Source organism: Neofelis nebulosa, chromosome 1 (assembly GCF_028018385.1).
Source record: "Neofelis nebulosa isolate mNeoNeb1 chromosome 1, mNeoNeb1.pri, whole genome shotgun sequence".
Lineage (NCBI taxonomy): Eukaryota > Metazoa > Chordata > Mammalia > Carnivora > Felidae > Neofelis > Neofelis nebulosa.
In genome coordinates, this window is record NC_080782.1 from 216,285,698 (window position 1) to 216,304,221 (window position 18,524).

At 41.1% G+C, this 18,524-nt stretch overlaps 1 protein-coding gene across 3 annotated transcripts in view; it reads right to left on the reverse strand.

Moving 5' to 3' along the window:
* The window catches only part of EPSTI1 (epithelial stromal interaction 1), a 99,166-nt gene extending 81,594 nt beyond the window's left edge, over positions 1 to 17,572 (reverse strand). The window contains exons 1-2 of one of the 3 annotated variants that reach the window (XM_058684325.1): positions 17,268 to 17,572; positions 312 to 370 (exon numbers count right to left, since the gene is read on the reverse strand). In XM_058684325.1, coding sequence (XP_058540308.1) covers positions 312 to 370; positions 17,268 to 17,446 — 238 coding nt within the window. In that variant the 5' untranslated portion in view covers positions 17,447 to 17,572. The remainder of the gene's footprint in view (positions 1 to 311; positions 371 to 17,267) is intronic. The other 2 variants (XM_058684314.1, XM_058684330.1) reach the window with 2 other exon arrangements.
* Between the last annotated feature and the right edge of the window lie 952 nt (positions 17,573 to 18,524).

Consider the following 18,524-nt stretch of genomic DNA (forward strand, 5'->3'; position numbering starts at 1 on the left):
AAACTATAAACCAAAGTAAATCAATCCTACTCTATAAGATGAGAAGCATTCTGGGGCGCCTGGGTGGCGCAGTCGGTTAAGCGTCCGACTTCAGCCAGGTCACGATCTCGCGGTCCGTGAGTTCGAGCCCCGCGTCAGGCTCTGGGCTGATGGCTCGGAGCCTGGAGCCTGTTTCCGATTCTGTGTCTCCCTCTCTCTCTGCCCCTCCCCCGTTCATGCTCTGTCTCTCTCTGTCCCAAAATAAATAAAAAATGTTGAAAAAAAAAAAAAATGAGAAGCATTCTGAATGTTAAATGAATAAATATACATACTCCTTTGTATCTGATTTCTTCGGTTTTCATTTGGTGTTATCAAAGTATATGCGCCTGTGCTGGAATAAAGAGGAAAAAAATTGATTATCATGAGAAACTAATACATATAACTTCCAGACATTCTTGCTGCTAATATACTGTATTTATGATCATCACCATCAAATAGGTACTGTGGAAGATAATCTTCTTAAGACCCAGCTCTGTTCTCTGGGAGGTTACAATCTAGTTGTCAAGTAAAACAAGTACACATGGCCAAATATGGAAATATAAAGCAACTGATCAAGACCGACAAGGGACTGCTTCACAGTTCGCTCTAGTAAACTGTCTTTGTAGGGATCCACCGTTCCTCCAGGTGGCACTCAGGGGCAAGTCCCTTTGAGATGGCTTTGGCCGGGCATTCTCTTCCATCATGACCCACATTGGGAGTACAGAAAACATTCATGCATTCTTTGTTCCTACAAACTGGAAATACATGCCACTTGCAACGCAGCCACCTTCTCTTCATGACCCATCTGAGTGGCCATGTGGCCACATCTTGTGCTTCCAGGCTTTGACTCTCCTAGGCATGGATCTACTAGGTCTCCTATTCCCCTGGGGACACAGATAGAACAGAATCAGGAGCTCAGAGCAGCATCCTTGAAGCATTTTAATTCATGGGGTGCGGATCTGGGAAGATGGCATTTAACCAAATATACACAACACTGAGATTCCAGGAGGCTGTTAAAATACTGTGAGCTTTTGAGGGCTGGAACTGGACTGATCTGTACACACCCAGCCTCTGGCACAATGCCTGGCACAGGGTACCTGCTTGATGACTGTGGGCTGAACTGAAATGAAATGATGCCACAGACCCAGTCTGTAAATCTGTTTGGCAGGGGGAGAGAGGCTCTTCTTTGAGATGATGGATGTGGCCCCACAAGAGCACCAATACCTCACAGAGCAACAGACTGCAGCATATGTGTGGGTACAATTTTAAGGGGAATGCTATGAATAATCAGCTTGTAAGTGAAGGTTGTTTTTTTTTAAAAACCCCAGATACTCTTAGAATTCTCTCTCTTCAACACAGAATGTACAATTTCAAAGGACAAATTAGCAAAGATTGAACAGTAGAGGCCAAAAGTGCTGATTAACAGAAATCATTTCTTCCTTATCTTGTTATTTTCCTAGCAGTGAGACTTCAGCCTGCTTCAAACTGGGCTTTAATTTTAGACTTGTAAATGGGAAGTGTACAATCACCTTTGCATGCAAATGGGGCTGCAAGATGCCCAATTACCTAACATATATCAGCAGACATTGCATTTGTAGCCTCACATGCATACAACGTTATGAATACAAAATGAGGAGGCTGCTACTGAAAATTAATCCCTTGTCCATTGCATATTCTTTGTTCACCCTAAGAAAGATTTTTCACTCCTCAATTCATAGGAGCTTGGGAGCTGCAATTCTGTGGGTAATGGCTACACACTTGAATATGATGCAATGGTGAGCCATTGTACAGAGCCTTAAAGATTAAACGCAAGGTACTGGATTTAAGTGCTCGCCATGACATGATTGCACAATCCTTCAAGTCTAGCAACATCGTGGCACAGAGCTTCTCGCCATCCCAGGGATTTGACCCTACTCAACATCGTGGCACAGAGCTTCTCGCCATCCCAGGGATTTGACTCTACACTGATCAGCAGTTCTCAAACTTTAGCACGCATCGGAATCACCTGGAGGGTCAGTTAAAGCGCAGAGTTCCTGATTCAGTAGGTCTGGGGGCAGGGGCGAGGGGTGAGAACTGGCATTTTTAAAGTTCCCAGGTAATGTTGATGTGCTTTTTTTTTTTTTTAACATCTATTTATTTTTGAGACAGAGAGAGACAGAGCACGAATGGGGGAGGGTCATAGAGAGAGGGAGACACAGAATCTGAAGCAGGTTCCAGGCTCTGAGCTGTCAGCACAGAGCCGGACGCGGGGCTCGAACTCACGGACCACGAGATCATGACCTGGGCCGAAGTCGGACGCTTAACCGACTGAGCCACCCAGGTGCCCCAATGTTGATGTTCTTGATCTAGGGACCACACTATGAGAACCACTGCTGTAGATCAATCAAGTTATATTTGAACATTTAGACTGATGGGAATTCAGGGATTAAATCATTGATAAAGATATAGATACAGATACACACCAAAGGTCACAAGGTTAATTAAGCATTGGTACTCAGACTCAGATGCAGGACTTTTGTTTTAGATTAGTTGGGTGTTTGCAGCTAACCCTTCAGCTTGACACAGAGAGTAGAAGATATGATCGTCACTCATTTCCAGCCTCTTGATAGACTTCCAAAGTAACCTACTTTACTGAGCACCTATTTATGGACTCACATTAAGGGGTTTATGAAGAATGAAGGGAGATATGAAAAAGCAGACCAACCACTTTAATGGAGCTTATATTTTAGTTAGGAACAATTTCTGAAGCCTCTGGAGCATACCACAAGAATATCCAAACAAGTGTCAAAGTAAGAGGACATTAAGTAGAAATTCAAGGTGGGGGACAGTCACAGAGGGAAAGAAATGAGAAGTATAGCCAGCTGAGGTTTAAAAGACAGGGTCTGAAATGGCCAAAGAAGGGTTCCTTTGCTAGGGCTTTACCAAGAGCAGCTTCACAGAGAATTTTCCAAGTCCCACGGGCCTCCCTTATGCCTAAAATTTAAATTTCGTTAAAGATCTGAAAAGAAAAATCATTCTATAGGTAAAAGATCTTATTCCACAATATCTAATCTGAATATGTTCAAGTCTGATAACATCACAGTAGCATCTTTAGTTTTAGGAATAGAACTGCGGTCAATCTATTGCAATTTGTGTAGCCTACAGTGTGGGGCCATGAAAAGAGGGAAAGAATTATCCAACCCTAAATTCAAAGCCTTTTAACTTGAAAGCCTTTTAACATAACCCCAGGCTCAAGGAGAGGTCCCAGTAATAAATGTTTCATGTTAGAGAATTCCTTAGTAACCTTCTTAGTAACATTTTCTCGGCTGAAATTGCCAAATCTGAAACATAATATTCAGAAGAAAGCATGGCAAGTATTTGGGCTTCTAGTCCTCTGACTTGCTATGGAAAGAGGAGCCTACTTCTAAGGATCTGCTTTTTAGGTTTTTTATTATCATGTGGCAGAGAGTAATGCCTTGGTAGATACAAATATCTGTCCCTTCTCTCCTCCCTTTTTCTTGACATGAATAACAAGTATAACTTATTCATGTTTTCAGCCAATTAATTTCCACCCACAGCAAGGGCCTCTGCTGTGTTAACCTGCATGTCTTCCCTTTCAACAGCCTGACTCTCAAAGATGCTGATCCAGACAAGCCCAACCTACCTATATTTAGTATTCTGGGCATTTCCCGATTAAGCAACATTCAAGCCACTGAAGTAAATGTATATCTTTGAAAATGAGTTTCCTTAATTACCTCATTGAAATTTAATGAAATCTCACAATTTGTAAGATTATTTTCACTTTCCAACAGCACACATCCAGGAGACATACTGAGGGAGAACATATAAAGAAGAGCAGAAGACAAAGAGAAAATGTGTTCTTGCACCATACAAAAAAAAGAGAGAGAAGAAAAATATATTTAAGAAATGGTTTTCTTGCAAGGTCTCTCCTGAGCTACACAATTGCTTCTCTCGTGTCCATTCTTGCACAATTTTTATAACATCTCATCAATAAGCGCCCTATGAAAATGTTATGCTGAAGTTATGAAAAATATCTTGGCTGGCTAAAAGTATTACATAAATATATCCCCTGGTGTGTACAAACTGCAGCAGATGTAATTTAAATTTCTAATTAGGAACAACACTGGTTTGACTGAAAAAGAAACACAGGAGCAAAAATTCAGAAACAGAAGATTAAGTAACAAACAGATCTTTTCAAGCAGTATAGGAGACATGTAAAGTCTACCATTCTTCAAAAAACTAGTTTGAGGTTTTCTCAGTTCAAGAAAACCTTAACCTTGCATGGACTTGAAAAAAAAGATTTTTGGTTAATCAAAGGCACTGGATTTTCGTGCTATGGCTTTCCATATTGGTTTTTGTTATATGACCTTCAATATAGGCATCTGAAGCTTACTGTTTTTAGCCAACATGTGTCAAAACTTGAAGCATTCAGGTTTCCAAAAGTTTAATAAACAGACCATATTCCCAAGAAAAACAAAAAATAACAAGATCCGGCTGAGTAAATCATACTTAACCACTACACCTGTTACACCAACCCTGATCCAGGACTCCACAACTCCAGTGAGGAAGGGCTCATGAATTCTTTGACCTCAAAATCTGCAGAGCCCAAAACATTGTCTACACATCCAAGAAGCTGATGTGAAGCAAGTTAGTTCTTGAACTCACAGCTTCTGGTGGACAATTGAATAGATACCCAGAGGGCAGAACAGACACCCAGAGGGAAAAGATACGCAAGAGACCACAGGTCATCAGCACCTTTGTGCATAGAATAACTTTATGGAAAGTCGAAAAGGTGTATACACACACACACACACACACACACACACACACACACACACACACCCTCCATCCCAGCATTCCTATGTAGGCTCATGGTTTAGTGGGATATGGTAAATTTATGCAAATGAGAAAAAAGTGCTCCTTCTTTCAGGTAGAGGTAACCCTACACTAGGGTGCATGGTTTGGTATGTATTTCAGCTCCAAATTACTACCTTCGCCAGACAAGTTTGTGTAGTTACCAACCTGCACAACCATACAGGGTAGACCTGAAAGATGTCACATTTCATCACTTAAAACACATATACAGACATAAATGATAAGGGCTTTGAGAAAAGCAAGAAGGATTCACTCTAAAGATACAAAGAATATATATGAAACATAGTATCATTGAGACTCACCATCTTTAAGAGGCCAAAAACTAATGATGGGAGTGGAGATGGGGACCAACTGTTAGGTATACTTGCAAAATGTATGAAATTGAATTCATATTTTCAGAACATAGAGATGTTGGATCTGGGACTTGATTTGAGCCTACTTGCAAACTACTTGTTTAACCTAACAAGCTAACCTTAGCCATGTTACTGTCTCATAGATACTGGCAAAAGCCACGAGACTCCTGGGTCAGAGATAAATGCAAGGCATGAGGGATTTTTATCTAAATCTCTGCATAAAGCATTTAAAAACAAAATTCATCTTTTATTTCTGATTTTGAAAGACATATGCTTATAGAAGAAAATCACAAAATATATTTTTCAGTATTTAAAAGGCACTCATAATCCCACGCCTCAGAGATTACAATTAGTTTCATTTGAGTGAATTTCAGTCCAATCTATATTCTGTACATATTATTACACCATTGCAAACATATCTTAAGTCCAATTTTATGTCTTACTTTCACTTGTAGGTGCTTTCCCAACTATTCATGTAATAAGCTTATTATTAGATGGCTACATAGTATTTCACAACATGGATGCATCATAATGTAGCCACTCAACTATGTCAGGTGTTTCAATTGTTCACAGTTTTAAACAATACTGCACCATGTACAAAGCATAAAAATACAGCTTTGCACGGAATATTAACCAGAACAAAACTCTAAAACAATAAATAAACAATAGTCCTCAAAAATCAATACTTTGAACAGGAATGTGGACATTTAAATTTTTCTTCCTTAGCTATCTCATTTGCATTTCCAAAATCCCAGAAACAGTATGATCAAATGATTAATTTCTGTTCTGGTGCCTGACTCTCCTCAATTCTTAAACTAGGAGAGATGCTGGCCCTACCCAACCATTGATTTTTCACCTCCTTCTTATTAAATGGTACCTTTGTATTATTCAGCTTCACAAAGTACCCAATTAAAAGACTACAGTCCACAACCTTTTTTATAGCTAGGTGTGACCATGCTATTAAGTTTGGGAAACATGAAATGTAAGGGGAAGCTATTGAGAAAGGTTTCTAGGAAAGCTCCTTTAAATGGAAACAGGCAGGAAAAGCTTTTTTGTTGCTTTCTCCTACCTGGAAGGCTGAAGTGGTAGCTGGTGCTCAGACAGGTATCTTGGTCGACGAGGCAACTTGAATATGGAAGATATGCATCAGAAATGGCAGAAATGGGGCACCTGGGTGGCTCAACTAGTTAAGCATCTGACTCTTGACTTCAGCTCCGGTCATGATCTCACGGTTCCTGAGTTTGAGCCCCACATCAGCCCAGAGCCCGTTTGGGATTCTGTCTCCCTCGCTCTCTGCACCTCCCCCACTCGCTATTATCTCTATCAAAATAAATGAAAAAAAGAGAAAAGAAATGGTAGAACTGAGGGGCACCTGAGTGGCTCAGTCAATTAAGCATCCAACTCTCGATTTTGGCTCAGGTCATGATCTCACGGTTTGGGAGTTCCAGCCCAGTGTCGGGCTCTGCATGGACAGTGCAGACCTGTTTGAGATTCTCTCCCTCTCTTTCTGCCCTTCCCCCACGTGTGCATGCGCGTGCTCTCTCTCTCGCTCTCTCTCTCAAAATAGATAAACATTTTTAAAAATGGCAAAACAGAAAGACAAAAGCAATCTGGTGCTCTGGGACTATAAAACCTCCACATTAGTGGTAATCTATTGCCAAACTGCCTGGCTTTAAACCCTAATTCCGGGGGGGGGGGGGGGGGGCGCCTGGGTGGCTCAGTCGGTTAAGCGGCCGACTTCGGCTCAGGTCCTGATCTCGCGGTCCGTGAGTTCGAGCCCCGCATCGGGCTCTGTGCTGATGGCTCAGAGCCTGGAGCCTGCTTCAGATTCTGTGTCTCCCTCTCTCTGACCCTCCCCTGTTCATGCTCTGTCTCTCTCTGTCTCAAAAATAAATAAACATTAAAAAAAAAAAACCCCTAATTCCGTTACGTTCTAACTACAACTTTGGGCAAATTACTAAGTTTTTCTATTTTTTTCACCTGTGAAATGGGGCTAACCACTACCTACTTCTTAGAGTACAGACATAAAGTACTTAGGACAATGCTAGAAAATATATGTTCTATTATGGCTTCCTGTTATTTGTACTACATCACCCGTAGGCTAGCTACTTTCAGACCTCTCTCATAGGCGAGAAACAAATAGACAAAGCCATCTCTGCTCAAGGCACCTAATTGGAGATATTGTATTATATGTAATTGTAATATAATAATTACATATAACCTATGTGCAATATGACACCTCTTTTACCATATGTAATAAAACCTAGCCCTGAATCATATGCTGCGATTCCATTTCTTTGCCCCATCTTCTTCAACAACGTATGTGAGTTAGTTTTTCTGTCTTTTTACCTCCTGGTTCTGGCATTTGCCACTCACATCTATATCCTAGTTCCTGATTCTTTCCTTTCATCCATGTCTTAGGAGTCATAAGAACCACTACATGAAACAAAGTAGTGTTGATAAATCTCTCGTTAAAGATTAGTATATAGTCTTCTGTAAAAGACAGCATGGTTCTGAGCCCAGGTTTTTTGCTAAATTATTTATTGAGATATAATATTTTTAGGCAAACTGCACAAATCTTAAGTATACAGCTCCATGACAAACTTCCTTTTAATTTATCCAGATTCCAAAAGAATAAAGGAAAAAAGAGAGAGGCATAAAAAACTTTAGAATATTACCTGAAATTATTTTTTGTCTTAAATTTTAAGCCTATAAGCAAAATTAAAATATTAGTAAAATGAAAACCCATACACTATTTACCTATATTTACTGATTGCTCACATTTGGCCATATTTCTTTCACTCCCTTCATGTTTATTTTTTCTGAACCATATAAAAGCAAGCTTCAGAGTCATTAATGCATAACCCTGAATACTTTAACCTGTGTCTCTCAAGAACAAAGACATTCCCTTACTTACACATTAAAAACTATCACACCCAAGGAAATTAATATTACTATGTAGTCTCTGTACAAATTTCTAAACTGTTCCAATTTTTTCAGTATTCTTCCCTACCCCCACCACACCCTGGATCCAATCATGGATTACACATGCCTGTTTTTTGACAAGTCTCTATAGACTCCTATAATCCAGGACTGTTTCCTTGATTTTTTTCTTCCTTTCATGACTAACAATTCTGAAGAGTCCAGGTGTGATGGTTAACTTTGTGTGTCAACTTGACCTGGCAACAGGATACCTCCGTGTCTGGCTAAACGTTATTTCTGGGTTGTCCATGAGGGTGTTTCTGAAAAATGTAAGCATCTGAATCCATGGTCTGAGTAAAGCAGATGGCCCTTCCTCTTGGGGTGCGGGGGGGGGGGGGGCATCATCCAGTCCCTTGAGGGCCTCAACAGAACAAGGAAGGCAGAGGAAGGTGGAAACCAATCTCAACCTGACTGCTGAGCTGAGACATTGATCTCCTGCCCTTGGTACTCCTGGTTCCCAGGCCTTCACACTTAGAGGGGAATGTACATCATGGCTCTCTCGGTTTTACAACTTCCAACTACACAGTGGCTTTCCTGGGTCTCCAACTTGCAAATGACAGATCGTGGGACCTCTCAGCCTACATAATTATGTGAGCCAATACCTTATAACTTTATAATAAATTTCTTTATATATATGAAATAATAATCTCTTAATACAAACATATATAATATATAAGCATATTACATATATAATACATATTATATATGTAATAAATATTATATATTTATAATGATAATCTATATAATATATAGTACATATATGTAATCTATTCTGTTTCTCTAGAGAACCCTAATACACCAGGTAAACTGTCTAATAGAATTTATAGAATGCCTCACAATCTGAATGTGAAACATTGATGACTTCCTCATGATTAGATAGTCAGGTGAAACGTGGGGGAAGAGTACTACATAAAAGATATTATCTAAGATTCCATTGTTAGAACAAGGACTGTTTCCTTGAACAACTAAATAATAAATCAATGTGAGAATAGAATCTGCCTGTAAGTTAGTGGGCAATCACATTTTAAAATAAAGATTAGAAGGAGAACATATCTTCTCCTGCCTGTCACCTTCTATTGGCAATAGAAATCAGAAGGCATAATGGCTCTAAGAATTTCTACTTGGCCTAAAGAGTCAAAAAGCACAGCCTACACTTTAAAAATAAATATGTCTTGGGGCATCTGGGTGGCTCAATTGGTTAAGCATCTGACTTCGGCTCAGGTCATGATCTCACGGTCCATGAGTTCAAGCCCCGCACCAGGCTCTGTGCTGACAGCTCAGAGCCTGGAGCCTGCTTCAGATTCTGTGTCTCCTCTCTCTGTTCCTCCCCCACTCATGCGCTCTCTCTCTCAAAAATAAACATTAAAATTAATTAATTAATTAATTAATTAAAATGTCATCATATCAAACCATTTGAAGTGTTTATTTCTAAGGATTAGAATTGCAGGGAACTTTCACTTTGTATATTATTTTTGTAATGTTTGAGTTCTTATAATAAGCAGACATAACTTTATTTTTACAATCAGGGGAAACATTCCAAAAAAAAAGAATTTTTCAATGAGGGAATGTTTAAAATTAAGACTTCAAGCAGGGGCTCAGATTTGCTTACAAGATTAGGTGGCATAGGATTTCCACTCTCTGGTGCACCAGTCAAATATACACTGGGCAATACTAGCCCTTGAGTTTTAATGATGATAAACGTCTTTAGTTTTTCTATCGGATTTTAACGGACTGCCTTTTAAGTTTCATATTTGGGGGGAAAAATTATGAACATTACAGAACAAAGGAAGATCGTCATTAGCTGATTCTCTGATACAGAACAGACCCTTCAAAAGCAGTCTTCATCTTTGATGATTTTTTTTTCCTGTTAAGCTTTTCTTTCAGATTCAAATAGATTCTGAATAGACGCAATTAACCTTAACAATATGTATAACCTTACAGCATTCTACTGACTTTGAGTTAAGTAACCTTACTGTGTAATTGAACTAAGTTTCTTTTTTCTCATTTCTGCTATGCGTCTACTGATTATTGCAGGTATTATATATTTTCAGGCTTTCATCATCCTGTTGATTTATTGTTTCACTGTTTCAGCTGTCAAAGACTTTTTGAGAAATGCCCACTCATTTTTGATATTGTATTTGAGCAAAAGTGATTGTGCCCCAAGACTTGGCGGACTGCCAGATGTATTCCATACCGAGGGGTGAAATCCAGTGCAGAAAAGTTGGAAATTCCTTCTAAACACAACCATAATTTCGATCCTCCTGTCTAAACAGGAAGAGAAAGTGGATCTAAGCAAACCAGACTGTCTCTCCTTTCCATCCACTCTAGCAATCTCTTCTGCCATGCACAGAACCATGCTTTTCACACTATACAGGTAACTCACTAATGGGTCATGAAACCAATTTAATGGGCTTATTTTTAACAAATGAGTGTAGAAAAGGTCAGTGTTCATCACATAGAAGAAAGGTGAGAGTTGTTTTGTGAAGATTCTTCAGTTATATATAAACTCCTACATACCCACACCTGTACCAGATCATGAACATCAGATGCATTGCATACACTAGCCTTTGGTCAGAAGTCTGAAAGATCACTGGAAGGCAGGATGCTGTTTAGGTTGCTCATAAACAGAAACAGTAAGAGAATTATTTTAATGCAAGCCCACCAAGCTGCCATTTAAGAAAAGCAGCAGAGACAAGAGAACCCCCACAGAAGCTTCATTCTTGCAAACGACTTCTTTGTCCAAATAATTTTAAAGCTGTACATAAAGGTCACATTACCGTTTGTACAATGCCACTCCCTTTAGCCTACAGAATTTCTATTTTCTTGATGTGAAAATATGACAACTGATGGAAGCTTAGCTAGCTGCACTCCCACTCCTTTTCCAGCTCTGTATCATGTTCAGGATCTAGACTTAGGTAGATAGACTCAGGTTTGAGTGCTGCTTCTTTTACTAAAAAAAAAAAAGCCATGAGACTCCGGGACATCATTTAATCTCCAAAGACTCAGTTTCCTCAACTGTAAAGTGGCAAAGTGTTTACTGTATCAAGAAAAAGCAATTATAGGACATGCATAGTACAAGGTCTAGCACATGGTTAAGAGTTCAAGACATAAGAGTTCAAGCTATTGATTGTTATTTCGGTTTTATTCTCTCGGGGTGCCCACTTTGACTATTCTAGGTCACAAGTAATTTACTTTAAGCTACCACAGTATTGGAATGCTTTGCCATACAGCTCATTTCAAAAATAAGTCAGATAGGCAGAGTTCTACTGATTAGTCTGCTAGTAGAATATGGTAATCATTGAGATACCTAACAAGCTCATTGAGCCATATAATTATCATTAAGAGTTAAACACTGTTGTTTTACAAACTTTCTGAATGCTTATGAGCCTTGCCTGAAGATTGAGTTATAGTCCTCTAATGAATAGCCATCTATATTGAGCCGTCAAGAAGATCACTCATCGGAATCAATCATAGATTTTTCTCTTCCCATGTACTATTATTTCATAGTACTAAAAGGGCCTGGAGCTCTCCATTCCCAGGGAGGAATAATAACCTGATGCTTTCATGCCATTTAACATCTATAAACAAAAGCTTACTTTCTCAGAGTCATATGAGGATTCAGAAGAGAAATTTGGGGCATTGCGGTGAAGAAGAAATAGTGAAAGCAGTTCTTATAAGTTTGTAAAAACTTGTACTTAATTTAAGACTATTTTATGTAGCCAGTTCAGAATCAAGTGAGGTGAGTCAAGAACATAAGTTTTTGATGATCTGTCTTAGACCTAAGACATTATATTTCAGGATTCAGAATATACTCAACAATTATTCCAATACTGATGCTCATAAAAATTGAACGCTATAACTTAATGAGTATATGATCATATATTCCACTTTATACCCCATCCTATATCTATAAAATGCTTAATACTAATGTTTCACAGTGTTCTTTAAGGAGAAAAGAGAGAAAAATTGGGAAGTGGCCATTAATAAGTGGTCTTATCAAGCCATCCTTTATTTCCCTTCACTGTTCCTTGAGACTTTGAGGACAAAGGGAAAAGGACAAAGGGTATGAGTTACCAGGTTTATTTCCTTCCCTGGAGCACAGCAAACTGGGAAAAGTATTGAAGTTTTGCGTGAGGAAATGAGGGAACTAGAACTGCAAAGGGAGGAAATAAGAAAAAGGAGTGGGTTTCCCTAGTATACTCATATAGCACTTCAACAGCATCGAGTCTAAGCAGTTAGTAATCAGGGCTGTGGTGTATCTGAGAGGCTGTGTCAGCTTGGGTCCTCCAATTCGAAGACATCAGGACAGGGTTAGACATGCAAGATGTTTTGGGGGAAAACGCTTAGGAAGGACCAAAGTGGAATGCGCACGGGTAGGCAGTGAAAGCCTCAAGAACATGAGCAGGTCTGATACCTATGAAAGGAGAGAGGGGAGGCGGGGATTGAGCGGGAAGAGCCTCCGACTGCTGTATAGTTCTATGAAAATCTCTGAGAGTTCAGTGGGGAGTCTTCTGGCAAAAGCTGCCCAATAGAGAAGTCCCACATAGGCCAGGAACATAATTACATGAGTACCCTGGAAAGTTTGGACACTGGCTGGAAGGGTGCAGAATAAGAGTACTCTCAAAACAAAGGGCATAATGGACGGTGGCAGCTGGGGCTACAAGTTGACTATGCTCCCCACAGTAAGTTCTTTTGAAGGACATCTGAACAGAAAGTTTCCCTGGCTGTTATAGGGGCCACATAAACTCCTGTGGTATAATAAAAGATAAATACTTAGACCTTAACCCTGGTTCCCGGCACAGATCTCCAAAAATCCTTGGGATTCCACATGATAAGAGTGTTGATTATATGCTAACGAGAGGACCCCAGAATGCTTCAGGATAGGAGTGATTTGCCAGGAAAACCAACCATGAGATTAGAGGATGATTTAATCAACTATGCCTGTGTAATGGAGCTAAATAAAAATTCTTGAATAAGGACTGAGGAGCTCCCAGAATGGTGAACACATCCAAGTGCGGAGAGGGTGGCCCACCTAAACAGGGCATGGAAGTTCTGTGCAATGCCCCGCCCTCCTACCTTACCCTTGCATCTGTCCCATTTGGTTGTTCCTGAATTGTATCCTTAATAATAAAACTGTAATCGTAAGTACAACAGTTTCCATGATTTCTCTGATTCATTCTAGAAAACTAGGGGAAGAGAGGTCATGGAAACCCCCACATCTGTAGTCAGCCAGGCAGAAGTGTGGGTAGTTCAGGGACCCCATTTGTGGCTGGTGTCTGAAACAGGGGCAGTTTTGTGAAACTGAGCTCTAACCTGTGGGGTCTGCACTAACTCTGGGTAGTGTCAGAACTGAACTGAACTGAAGCTGGTTGGTGCTGGAATAATGTGTTTGATGTCAGAAAAAAAAACCACACGCCTCCTAACCAGCCTGTAGACTGCAGCGCAAACATCACTTCTTGGTAACGCTTCTCCTGCTCCCAAGACGAACTCAGACCCTGGCTTTCCTTTATAGTGCATATACTGTTATTCCTATAATTATCTAATAACTGTGTACCCCATCAATTAGACTATAAGCCATATAAGGGCTTATCTCTTGTTGAGTAGTTACTTGTCCCTGAATTCGTAATTAAATATCCAGAGCTAGAGATCCTCTCTTCTTACAGGATTGTTGTGAGGACTGAGTTAATATACATAACACACTTTCACATGTTAACTGTTACATATGTTATTTTATTGCTTATCTTTAACTCTCTTCAGTTCTCAGCATAAAGTAGGCCACAAATATGTTAATTTATATACAAATTCAGTTCACCTGATGTTAAAGTAAATTGTATAGCAAAATTCCACATTATAGGTTCATTTTCAGAATATCTTTTTATTTACTTTAAATGGCATCAAGCTAAAGGACTATTTCTGGGCATGATTATAGACAAGTACCTGAATTGAGGGAACCCTGTGTTGCTATCACAAGCAAGAGTCTATTGCCCAGAATTGGGTAAAGTCAGGTGAAAAATCTCCTTCTTCATATATAAGATTAAACCCATGCTTTAATCATATACTTATCTAGAAGTTATATAAATGAGTGGGAGACATTTACAAAAAAAAGCAAAATATTGGGGCGCCTGGGTGGCTCAGTTGGTTAAGCATCCAACTTTAGCCCCGGTCATGATCTTGTAGTCTGTGGGTTCGAGCCCCATGTCAGGCTCTGGGCTGACACTCAGAGCCTGGAGACTGCTTTGGATTCTGTGTCTCCCTCTCTCTCTCTCTCTCTCTCTGACCCTCCCCTGCTAGTGCTCTCTCACTCTCTCTCAAAAATAAACATTTAAAAAAAATTTTTTACAAAAGCAAAATATTGAAAGGGACAGTGAAGGTAAATTGTTACTTTGGATTCGAAGTATATATAAGCCTTTCTTCTCTTTAAGTCTGTGTAAATTGCTTATGATACCTAGGGACAAGATAAAAATCACCAACTAAAAATAATTGGGAAACCCAACATGAATTAGCGCTTATAATTATTTAAATCCAAACATAGTCAAGAACACAGCCTTGCCTTAGAGTCTATTTGGAGGTTCTCAGGAGTCATTTAAAATATTAAGAGATTGCCTTAACATCTCCACATGGAAGTAGGTGTTTTAAACCAGTGTGTTTTTACAATGCACAAATACTCCGCTTCAGGGTGATGGCACAGTACTTGATCAATTAACATCTGTTAAATGAATTTAAGGTTGTCAGCATCCCACATTTACTGGACATTTCCTTCCTGCCAGGCATGAAGTTCTGTTCTACGCATACACCTACACACAAATAAAGAAGCCCTCAGAGGTTAGTATTATCTCATTTTAAGTAATGAGGAAACTGAGGCATAAAGTACTTGAGCACCTTGCTGAAGTTCAGAGAGCAAATAATGGCAGAATGAGAACATGGAGTCTGGCATGAAAGCCCATGCTCCTGTGCCCTCACTGGCACTTCCCTAAGGAATTAATGGAAAGATGTGCACAATACAAGGTTAAATCCCAATCCTTTGTCATGTAAATAAGCACATATTGAGAATTAACAAATGAAGCTTATTAAGCACTTCATCCTTCCTTTTTCTCTACTTCCCACCAGAAAATGCTATAATTCTGCTCCAAAAAAAAAAAAAAAAAAAAAGAAGAAAGCCCTCTTTTAGGGTTTGTGTGTGCATTTTACTAAGATATTATTTACCATTCAACCATTTTCCTTGGTTTTCCAGTTCCATTAAAGGATATAAGTGAGAATAAACAATAGAAGGGACTAATGGAGATGTAAGAATTCGGAGTGGTCCAAACAGGATCTCCTCTACTGAACACCTAAAAGGGAATGACTCTCATAACGCTCTACTTATTGCAACCGGTTCGCATTTTTTAAAAATAAATAAAAGAGCTCTGTGAAAGCCAACTCTCCCATGTACTCTCTAGTGGTCTATCGGCAAATCTTAAAAATCACAAAATAGTATGCAGTGAGGTCTTCAGGTATTGAGGCCTGGACAATGAATTAGAAAACCGCCCCTTTCCGAGCAGTTTGGTCCAGCAAGATTCTGGGGATGTTGACAGCCAAAAAAAAAAAAAAAAAGAAAAAAGAAAAGCAAAAACAGATAGATGCAAATGCTAATATTTATGAGATGATATGAGCTTGCAAATAAATGATTGTATCTAACTAGATGCTCTTTAACAACAAAAAGGCATGTAAAGGGCGTTCATCATCAACCTGAGACTGTATGCCCATGACCTCTGCTACATTAAATGCTACAGCTTACTGAGATTACTTGAATTTTTTTTTTTTAATTTATTTTTTTTTTTGGGACAGAGAGAGACAGAGCATGAACGGGGGAGGGGCAGAGAGAGAGGGAAACACAGAATCGGAAACAGGCTCCAGGCTCCGAGCCATCAGCCCAGAGCCTGACGCGGGGCTCGAACTCACGGACCGCGAGATCGTGACCTGGCTGAAGTCGGACGCTTAACCGACTGCGCCACCCAGGCGCCCCCGAGATTACTTGAATTTAATGAACCTCTATCGTAGCAAGACACCTCTCATTCCGCAAAGGTGACAAATGCGGCAATCTCTAACTGCAACCACCCGGGTCACCCCACCCCATCTAAGGGCAACCCTAAGTGGAATAATATCGAAAGCCCAGTACTCATGACTTCTTTCAAAGTTAAGGGATGAAAGAAAAGTTACTGTTTACCGGTCATATGGTGATACACTGTTCCTTGGCAACCAGCAGGTCTTTTGTGCGACTACAAGTTGATGGAAAGGGGGAACTGAAAATGAAACTATTCAGAGGATTCCAATGCACAGAAGCAGCACTTCCGGAGCCCTGTGTAGCCATACTACCCTGTTAAAGAAGCTCCTTCCATTGGGAGGAAAGCGAGGATCACTGACGCGGGGTAACAAACGTTTTCAGGGTACCAACTGTAGACTCTGAACCAAAGACCAAGATCAAGGTTACCTATATGACAGGAAACCCTGCGGCCACTCTCGACCTCACCCGGTCCCACTCCTCTGGTCCTAAGAGGTCATTTATCTGGGAACTTGGTTGAGATGCAAGCGTGCCCCCAGAGCCAGCAATTGGAGCATCTACCCCATAACACATTCCCTCTCCGCCCTTGCCCTGGCAGCTGACGCGGAGACACCACTTAAGGGCATCGATGGTTTAAACCAGGAAGGAAAACAATAATTCATGCTAAAGAGTATGAGTTCTGGAGACACCTGTAAAGTTCGTAGGAAGCTCAGGCGAGTTCTCCACACGTCTTTTCAATCCTGTAGCCAGTCACGAGAATCGGGGGAGCAATGTTCTTGAAAGGAACGAGAGCTGTTATTTAGCAAAGAACCGCAGACTGGCACACTCAATTTATAAGGTAATAATTCCTGAAAGCTTTTGGGTAGGCAAACGAGCCTGCACTCTCTCAGAAACCCCGTTACTGGGCCCCCGTGGTTTCCAACTCCGATGATCAAGAAAGTGCTCGCGAGTCTGTCTGAGGTCTGGGCTTCCGCCCCCAAGCCAGGTTGTTAAGTACTTACCACCGCTGGCCGGCGAGCCGTGGGCTCTCCTGCGAAGGGCTCTGGGCGGTCGCCTGCGAACCCGGTCTGGGACCTTGCAGCTGGCCCGGCTCCCGAGGCCGCCCGGGGGGGTCCCGGGCCGGGCGGGGGGCCGGGGGGGCGCCGAGCCCGGAGCCCACCACCCGAGTGCGGGTGAACATAGCTCTGAGTCCGCGGGTGCCCGGCCGCCGCTGCGGCGGGGACGCGGGCTGGGACGGCTCGGGAGTCTCGAGATGAGATTCGAAAGGGCAGGGGCAGCGGTTTCAACAGCTTGAGTTTCGATTTCCCGCCAGCAGCGGCAGGTGCGCCCGCCCCCGGAGGACTTCCCCATTCGGGCTCCACTCGGGCGCCCTCTGACCTCAGCGCGGGTGAAGGCTCTCGCTGCGCCGCCCTGGCGGGGAGAAGTGAGCCTGCTCCGCCCCTACCCGTGGTGGTTCAAGGTCTCGAAGCACCTTAGAGGATAATGAAGAGACCTGTGATCAACCACGGACGCCTGATGAGGGGGTAGCCGCAAGGGGACTAGAACCCTCAAAGATACTTTAGGGCTGTGTAATAGGTAACCCCTAATTTGAGGTTACTGCTGGCAATTTGAGACCCTGAACAATAGATTAACCTTGGAACGCCAGAGATTAGGTGAATAAATGAAATCATCTGAACAAAATTTTGCCTTACGTTGTTGTGCACATACTTTCAAGTTAAAGGAAATGTGAAGTGGAATCAAAAGCCAAAAGTGAAATCAAAAGCCAAAGAAAGCCCAAAAGAGGGGAAGCAAGCTCTTGTTATTTATGATGGCGGCATTAGCGTTTGTTTACGTGTCTCCTACCACATAGGTTATGGGAGGGAAGAGATTTCTCTCATTTTTGTATAGCCAGCATTAGGACAGTCATGATCAACCCACTACACATCAGAATCGTCTGGGAGCTTTCTAAAAATAGGGATGCTGAGACTCACCCCCCAGACCTACAGATACAGAGTCTTGCAAGTCCAAATTTGGAAGGAAAAAAAATCTCCATTCCATAGTCGAATCATTGCCCAGTGTCTTGCACAGACCGGGTATGAAATTAATACTTCTTGAATGTTTGATCAATTACTTAGCAAGGCTGCCTGGAGAATCATTGCTGCCTAGCCCTCAGCTTGCCCAAGAATTTGCATTTCTAACAAGTTTCCTAGAGATACCTATGGGGCTGGTTTGGGACCACCTTTTGAGAACCCTGCTGTGGGCAATGTGGGAGGCACAGA